We start from the raw sequence: 8,773 nt of genomic DNA, 5'->3' as shown, positions 1-8,773 counted from the left end.
TAATTTGGGCATCTAAAAAAAGAACAAAACCTTTTTGGTCTTTCATTTCATAATGGCTTTTCCAGCACTAACTGTAAGGTAAGAAGCTTAAACATATAAGCAAAAGTTTGTTTCATCCCGAGCTTTCTTTATATATAAATTATTCCATGTTGCTTAAATAAAATGTATCTGGGTTGACCTGAAACTTATTTTTTGAGATGGAGGATGATTTCAGTTGGCAGAGAGAAAAAGTCTTCTAATCACATATCTCTATGAAATATACAGCTAGAAAAGAGAAAAGCAATAACTAACAACTTCTCTGTTATGTGAATAGAATGGTGGACATGTATGGATGAAGGTGATAGGGGACACAATGACCAGAATCTGTTCATTTTCAGCATATATCCTGCTCCCCTGTGTACATGTCTCTCAGCATCATTTATCATCTAGACTGATAGACCCAAAGGATTTTTTTGATCCAATGAGCCTCTTCCACCCTGCCTGCACAGGTTAGGAACATTCAGATTTTTCTCAGATTAAGAAAACAGGGACATTTGGGGTATTAACAGGGACATTTGGGGTATTGAGCATGTCAGAGATCTGTACAGCCTGGAGGTGAAAGAAGACGATCTTTCAAAATACCATGGCTGTTGATAGGTGCTGTCAGTGGTCTGCATTCTAAATCTCACTTTCTTCAAAGACCACTTCCTCAGTTGTCTCTCCTGTGGTGACTTCTCCTTCACTGCTGTCTGACACACTTGCCCGTAGATGAGATGGAAGCCTACAGCCTGGCTCAGAGCATTGATCTGTCCTCCGGTTTGCCAGCACCTGCTGGAGCTGCATGCCCCACGGCTCACTCTCCTCCAGGCACAAGTGTTTGCTGCTGGAGTGCTTTTTTTTCTGTTTCTGTGAACATTTCCTGAGGTATTTTATGTTTTCTCCAAGAAAGCAGAGTTTACAGCCAAAGGGGTCTGCCAGCAGGAAGCGGGACCATTGCTTCTGGAGTTCTGCTTTCACCTGGGGGAAGAAGAAAAAAGTCTGTCCATGGTGATGCCTTGTGACCACCCTGCAGTCTGCTAATCCAAACACTAGTCATAAAATGAGAGGGATTGTGGAAGTGTTGAGTTTTCTGCCCCTTTGGGGGTCACCTCACAGCTTTTGAGGTCCTTGTATGGCAGAAATGGGCTTGTTTGCTGTCCGTCTTCAGAGTACAGCCTGGAAACTTCTTCATTCTAATTTAGGAAAGGTTTTTGTAGCCCCTGAATCTCTCTCTGTAATTTGATATACTGTGATCCTGATGTGTGTGTAAGTGGAGAGCTCAATTGACTTTCATGTTTACCTGATGAAGTGAGGAGGTGAAAAGTCCAAGGACTATGGAAATGAGGACCATGCAGCTTTTCTGGAGAGTTATGCTTGAATATTTGGTTTGTTTTGCTGAAGCTTTTTATTCGGTAGCTTGCCTTAAATTCTCAGTACTGAATGTCTTGCACAGAATGTCCCCTTGCTTTACCAGCAGGACCTTCGACCTGAGGGCTCAGCTGACTGGGGAATTAAAAGCCCCAAAGAACACCTTTTAACTGATGTTGAGAGATGCTAGTAGTTCTGTGCCCTCAATAAATGTTAGACAAGTGCTCTTGTGCTGCAAACAAGTGTCGGCTCTCTGTTTTACTTAAGCAGTTCAGAAATTGCTCCAGGTTTCCTTGTTAAATATTAGGAGCATATACACTACCTTTTCTACATAGCTAATCTCTTCTGTTGCCTTTAAAAAGGTGTCCAGTGTCATGTTCAAATGTCAGTGTAATGTGTACCACATCAGCTGGCTGTCCCAGGCTGTTAAATGATACGGATTTTGGATAAGTGTCAGTTTAACACAAGTAGTAGATATCTTTACCCATGTGGACTATAAGGGAAGTGTAAACAATAGGCTTCAAGTTAGAAAACACTTAAAATTGTGAGATGAATTCCACGGCCTAAATAAGCCTCATATCCTGAAGTGGCCTGTAGTAAGTCTGTATGATAAAGGCAAAATCTGCGTGCAACTGTGACAGTGATGAAGGATGATACATCACTGATACAGCCCTCTGATAATTACCCCTTATTGGTTTTTCTCATTGACAGTAATGAGGTAGCAGAGAGAAGTCCAAGAGTGATCAAAAGGGACTTTATGGCTCTGGGACAATTGCTTGAAGGATCAGGTGCACAGGTAGTGTTTTCCTCCATCCTTCCAGTAGTGGGAATCAATACTGAAAGGAACAGCCAGACCCAGCAGATCAATACATGGCTTTGAAGCTGGTGCCACCAGTATAATTTTGGGTTTCTTGATCATGGTAAGGCCTACATGACACAAGGCATACCGGCTCCTAGTGGGGAGCACCTCTCTCAGAGAGGGAAAAGGATTTTTGCCCAGGAGTTAGCAGGGCTGATCAATAGGGCTATAAACTAGATTTGAAGGGGGAAAGGGACAAAACCAGGCCCACCAGTTATGGGACTGAATGCCAATATTTGAGAGACTGCATACTAGCAAGACCCTTCAGTCTGCCCCATGAGGGGCTGGGTTCAATGAAGCACATCTGAAATGTTTCTATACAAACACACACAGCATGAGAAGCAAGAGGATCTAGAAGCCTTGGTCCAGTCCTAGAGCATTATTGGCATAAGCAAAATCTGGTGGGAAGAGGCCTGTGACTGATGTGTTACAGTGGATAGTTACAGTATCTTCAGAAGGGACAGGCAGGGCAGGTGAGGCAGGGGTGTGGCACTCTATGTAATGGAGGCGCTGGGCTCTACAGAGCTTGCAGTTGGCAACAATGCAATTGAGAGCTTCTGGGTAAGGATCAAGGGACAAGCAAATAAAGGAGATGCCATTGTGGGAGCCTGCTATAGACCACCCAGCCAGCATGACAACACTGATGAACTATTCTTTAAGGAACTGAGAGATACTTCTAGAGCATCTACCCTTGTCCTTATGGGGGATTCCAACCTGCCAGATGTCAACTGGGAATATCACATACCTGAGACAAACAAGTCCAGGACATTCCTGAAGCACCTTGATGATAACTTCTTGGTACAGGTACTAAGAGAGCTGACTAGGAAAGGTGCCCTCCTAGACCTATGCCTTGTAAACAGGGAGGGTCTTGGTGGTGAAGTGGCCAGCTTGGTCATAGCAACCATGACATAGTCAAATTCAAAATCTTTGGTGATAGGAGGAAAACTGACACCAAAACTTCAAGCCTGGACTGGGGGAGAGCAGACTTCAGATTGCTCAGGGAAATAGCTGGTGAACTGTCCTGGGAAACTGATTTTAAAGACATTGGGGTCCAACAGTAATGGTCAGTTTTTAACTACCTCCTCCTAAGAGTGCAGGAACAAGAAATTCCAAAATGTCAGAAGTCAAGCAGGAGAAGCAGAAGGCCAGCCTTGCTGAGCAGGGATCTTCTTCAAGAGCTTAGGTGGAAAAAGAAAGAGTATGGCTATTGGAAGCAAGGTAGGGAGATAAGGGAGGATTACAAGGATGATGCTAGCCATTGTAGGGAAGGGAATTTGTGTGGCAAAGGTTCAATTAGAGTTGAAGCTGGTCAGTACTGTGGGGCACAACAAAAAGGGCTTTTTAAAGTATGTTAACAGCAAAAGGACCAGAGATAATATAGGTCCATTACTTGATACCATCTCTCACAGTATCCTTGTGGACAAAATGACCAGAATACAGTTAGATAAAAGCATAATAAATGGGTGAACAATTGGCTGATGGGTCAGACCCGGAGGGTTCTTGTAAATGGGGTTGCCTCAGGCTGGTTATCTGTCACTAGTGGGGTTCCCCAGGGCTCTATCTTAGGACCAGTCCTCTTCAATATTTTCATAAACAATTTGGATGTAGGACTTGAAGGTTTTTTTGAGCAAGTTTGCAGATAGTACCAATCTGGGAGGAGCTGTTGACTCTGTCGAGGGTGGTGAGGCTTTGCAGCAAGACCTAGACAAATAAGAGAGCTGAACAATCACCAACAATATAAAGTTTAACAAGAGCAAGTCTTGGATTCTATACCTGGGGAGGGACAACCCTAGCTATACGTACGGACTTGGGGGGAGGAGGCGAGCAAGATGCTGGAGAATAGCCCCACAGAAAGGGATCTGGGGGTTTCAGTCAACAGCAAGCTGAACATGAGCCAGCAGTGTGCCTTGGTGGGCAGGAGGGCTAACCGTATCCTGGAGTGCATCAAGCACAGCATTGCTAGCTGGTCAAGGGAAGGGATTGTCCCACTATACTCTGCACTGGTGCAGCCTCACCTCAAGTATTGTGTGCAGTTTTGGGTGCCACAATATAAGAAAGATACAAAACTATTAGAGAGTGTCCAAATGAGGGCTACAAAGATAGTGAAGGTTCTGGAGGGGAAGATGTATGAGGAGCAGCTGAAGTCACTTGGTTTGTTCAGCCTGGAGAAGAAAAAACTGTGAGGAGGCCTCTTTGCAGTCTACAACTTCCTCATGAGGGGAGTGAAGGGGCAGGTGCTGATTTCTGCTCTCTGGTGACCTCTGATAAGGACCTGAGGGAATGGCTTGAAGCTGCGACAAGGGTGGTTCGGGCTGGGTATCAGGAAAAGGTTCTTCATCAAGCGGATATTCAGGCACTGGAACAGGCTCCCCAGGGAAGTGGTCATGGCACCAAGCCTCTACTGCAATTCAAAAAGTATTTGGACAATGCTCTCAGACACCTGGTCACTTGGTCTGATTTTTTGGGTGGGCCTTTGGGGACCCAGGAGTTGGACTCAATGATCCTCGTGGGTTCCTTCCAACTCAGCATATTCTATGATTCTATGATACCAGTACACTGGGCTGTATAGCACAACTGTTTAAAAAGAAATTATCCTCCTTTTCTCAGTAGTTGTAAGGCCATGTAGTAGGTTTATGCTGGAAGATTTTGGTAGCAGGAGGCTGCTGGGGGGGCTCAGTGAGAAGAATCCAGAAGCTGCCCCATGTTAGATAAGGGCCAGTCTCAGTCAGCTCCAAAGGGACCCACTGCTGCTCGGAGCTAAGCCAATAAGCAATGTTGTTTGCACCTCTGTGAGAGCATATTTAAGAAAAGGGGAAAAAAATCATGCCACACAACAGCAGTTGGGAGATAGAGGAAAGAGAAACAGCCTTGCAGACATCAAGGTCATTGAAGAAGGAGGGCAGGAGGTGCTCCAGGCATGGGAGCTGAAGTTTCCCCATGGCCTGTGGAGAGGTCCCTTGTGGAGCAGGCTGTCCCCCTGCAGCCGGTGAAGTACCACAGTGGAGCAGGTTTTCATGCTGCAGGCTATGGAGGAGTCCACAGCGGAGCAGGTAGATTTTGCCTGAAAGAAGCTGCAGCCTGTGGAGAACCACTGCGAGAGCAGATTCTGGGACAGACCTGTAGCCCACGGAGAGGGCACCACACAGGAGCAGTTGACCTGGCAGGAGCTTCTGCCCATGGGGGAAGCCATGCTGGAGCAGTTTGCTCTTGATGGATGGGCCCCATGATATGGACTCAAAATTGGAGCCATTCTTGAAGGGTCACTGCCAGCGGGAAGCCCATGCAGGATCAGTTCAGGAAGGACTGCATCCTGTGGGAGGGACTCCACAGAGCAGGGGAGGAGAGTGACTGAGAAGGAGTGGCAAAGTGCTATAGACTGACCGCAGGCCCCATTCCACCATTCCCTTGCACTGCTCAGGGGGAGCAGGTGGAAGAGAGTGGATGGGGAGAAGTTATTTTTGGCTTCTTTCCTTTGTTTCTCACTTCTCTAGTTTCTTAGTAATAGGCAAAAAATTTTACTAACCTCCCTACTCTGAGCCTATTTTGCCCATCATGATAATTGTTGAGTGATCTCCCTGTCCTTATTTCAACCCTTGAGCCCTTTGCATCATATTTTCTCCCTCTTTCCCTTTGAGGAGGAGGAGTGAGAGAGCAATTGAGGTATTCTGCCTACCAGAATAAAACTACCACAGGTCACATCTGAATGCTACATCTGTACAAGAAGTACATTGATAAGCTTGGCCTTTTTGGCAGATAACAAGGCTGGAGGACTTCCCCTTTGCAGAGAGGTTGAGTGAATGGACTTGTTCATTCTGGAGAAGAGAAGACTTCAGTGAAGGCTTAAATATAACCTATAAGGAATTCATGGAGCAGATGGAGCCAGATACTCTACTGACTTGCTTTGTAGGGATACAAGAGACAGCAGTCATAAATGAAAATATGAGAAGTTCTAACTTGAACTACAGAAAATATGTTTCCTCCTGAGAGCAGTGAAGCAACAGAGCAGAGGACAAGAGAGCTGGTAGAAAGTTTCTTTGGAGATTTTCAAAGCTCATCTGGACAAATAACTGAGCAACCTTCTCTGAATTCAGTCTTCAGAGTGCACCGAGCAAGAAGTTGGTCTAAGTATTTCCTGAGGTCCCTTCCTGAGTTATTCTGTGATTTCTTGCTGGCATATCCTTGCAAAACTGCTGTTACTGATCTGCCTAAATTCTGGCATGGAGTAAACAGACCCCCCCATCTGACTCTTGAGGCTTTGCAAAAGACAATCTCCAGCCAAGAAATGTCCTCATATCAAATTTAGAGATGTCCTGTGAAGTGCACACAGGAAAAAATATTTTTCAACTTGTTCTTTTTTAATGTATTAAAGCACTCCAAATTTCGCATCTTTGCCTAGACTTCAGGGGTAAGCAAAGCAAGGGTCAAACATGAAGTCTGAGATTTCATCTGTGTAAATGAATGGGGTTTAGTTAGTTGATCTTAAGACTTTAGTGGTATTTCACACACATTTATACCTCCACAGTGTCACGTTAAAAAAGCTTTAGTGGAAATACCTTGTATTTGAATACAGACCCGAGAGGTCTTGCTGCTTTCTTTGTTCAGAACATTTATATCAATTTAAAAGAATGCAAGTATGCTCCCAAATAACCAGAGCTAGTCAGTATTTTCATCCTCCTTGGTGTCAATATATTTTGTTAATCAATTCAAAACTCCTATCATTAAGTGACTCTTACCTCTCCATTGGCAAAGCAATATAAAACTGCTACAAAAAAACCCTGTAAGAGACAGACAATAAGGAAAAGTTAGATACCTGAAGTCTCAGCTTAGAGATGTCATTAGTATTAAAGTCATAAATATAAACAATGCTTCCTAATTTTCAGAATGGAAACTAACTCTCTGTCTTCTCTTATTAGTGAAGTCCCTATTAACTTGTTTTCCTACAGTGCCTTAGCAAAATTAGGGCACAATTGCAGGAGTTTTGCTGCAGATGCCGAAGAACAGAACCTACACGACCCCATCTGATCTTACATTTTATCTACATTTCACTACTACATTATTTTTAAGACTACCACTGTTATACTGAATCTGCTACTTTTAGACTTATTAAAACATCCAAAAATGCAGATATATTAATTGTTCGGACTATTTTGAAATGTCATTTCTCCTGTGAAACAGATTTAAGTAAACACCTTAAAAAAAAAAAAAAAATTTTAAAAAAAGATTTGAAATTTTAGAAATCAAACTTGTTTTAAGATAAGCCAAAAATTACCCCTCCCATTTTCCTCCTCCCTGTCTTTGATCTCAAATCAAAACAGATTATGTGTGTGCATCTCAGACTAACAGTCTGGCACAAATGTACAGATTTATGGCAATTGCTTCAGGAAATGAACTTCCTTTAGTACGTCTAAACACAGGTTCTGATGAATTGCTGTTGATTATCAGTCCCAAATTAATGTTCATATAACAAGGAAAAAGGTGTCATAACCAGTTGATATCATTCATCTGTTTTCACATTCATACTTTTTTCAGAGGTGTTTCTGTTTTTCTCATACAAAATCTTAAAAAGAAATTAATATATACAGCAGCTTCAATATTTTTTATTCATTGACCAGTAGCAGTCTGAACCAACAGTGATTTTTTCTAGCAATCCTGAAAAGTCTGGATCCATCTGTTCTTTAAACATATGTCCAGTAAGTGTGAAAAAGAACAGTCTGTCTGTCACATCAGTGAAATAAGGGCAGGAGAAACAGCAGTTGCAATTGCTTTATCCCTGTATTTTAATTCTACCATATTTCGTGCTTCACCTGGATTGTGGTTGCAAGATCTAGGTACTTTTGCTATACCATTTATTAATGTAACTTTTAAATAATTCTCTGCATCTGAGTTATTTCACAGAAATATGAAAAAAAAATCACTAAATATTGTTCCACAGAGAAAGGTTCTGATGCATTAAAACCAGTTAAAGGGTTTAAAATGCAGCCTTTTATTTAGAAATGCTTCTCTCTTTGGGTAGAAATTCCATGAAAATCTTATTTTGTACTGTGTTTCTTTGCTAGTATGTATTCTGAGCATGAACTCTGAATTTGGATCCACAAGCACCACAAGCAGAAATAGAAGCCGAATTACTTGGTGCTGCTATGTCACAACCTTGGTACCACCCATTACCAGAAATGTGGAAAGTCACCAGATCAGGAGAAAGCTTTGTGAGTATTGATGGCACCTCTACGTTGAACATATGTTTGTAAATTTCTGTGTGAATTTAATCCAATCCTGCTGCAAAAGTAGACCATGCAATGAGGCAGTAACACAAAGGCAGTAACACAGTAAATTCACATTAGTTGATGACAAGTCAACTGGCTGCTCATGGCTTGGACTGGCATACACTTCGTTGGGTTAAGAGCTGGCTGGATGGCAGGGCCCAGAGAGTTGTGGTGAATGGAGTCAAATCCGGTTGGAGGTCAGTCTCTAGTGGAGTCCCCCAGGGCTCGGTACTGGGGCCAGTCCTCTTTAACATCTTCATCGATGATC

General features: G+C 43.0%; 1 protein-coding gene across 1 annotated transcript in view; it reads right to left on the bottom strand.

The window, feature by feature from the left end:
- Positions 1-567: 567 nt before the first annotated feature.
- The window catches only part of GLP2R (glucagon like peptide 2 receptor), a 34,707-nt gene continuing 26,501 nt past the window's right edge, over positions 568-8,773 (bottom strand). The window contains exons 11-12 of the mRNA XM_035342712.1: positions 6,979-7,020; positions 568-996 (exon numbers count right to left, since the gene is read on the bottom strand). Coding sequence (XP_035198603.1) covers positions 658-996; positions 6,979-7,020 — 381 coding nt within the window. The 3' untranslated portion in view covers positions 568-657. The remainder of the gene's footprint in view (positions 997-6,978; positions 7,021-8,773) is intronic.

This window comes from Oxyura jamaicensis, chromosome 18 (genome assembly GCF_011077185.1).
Source record: "Oxyura jamaicensis isolate SHBP4307 breed ruddy duck chromosome 18, BPBGC_Ojam_1.0, whole genome shotgun sequence".
Lineage (NCBI taxonomy): Eukaryota > Metazoa > Chordata > Aves > Anseriformes > Anatidae > Oxyura > Oxyura jamaicensis.
The sequence above is the reverse complement of the archived record's forward strand: the minus strand, read 5'-3'. Positions and strand labels throughout refer to the sequence as shown.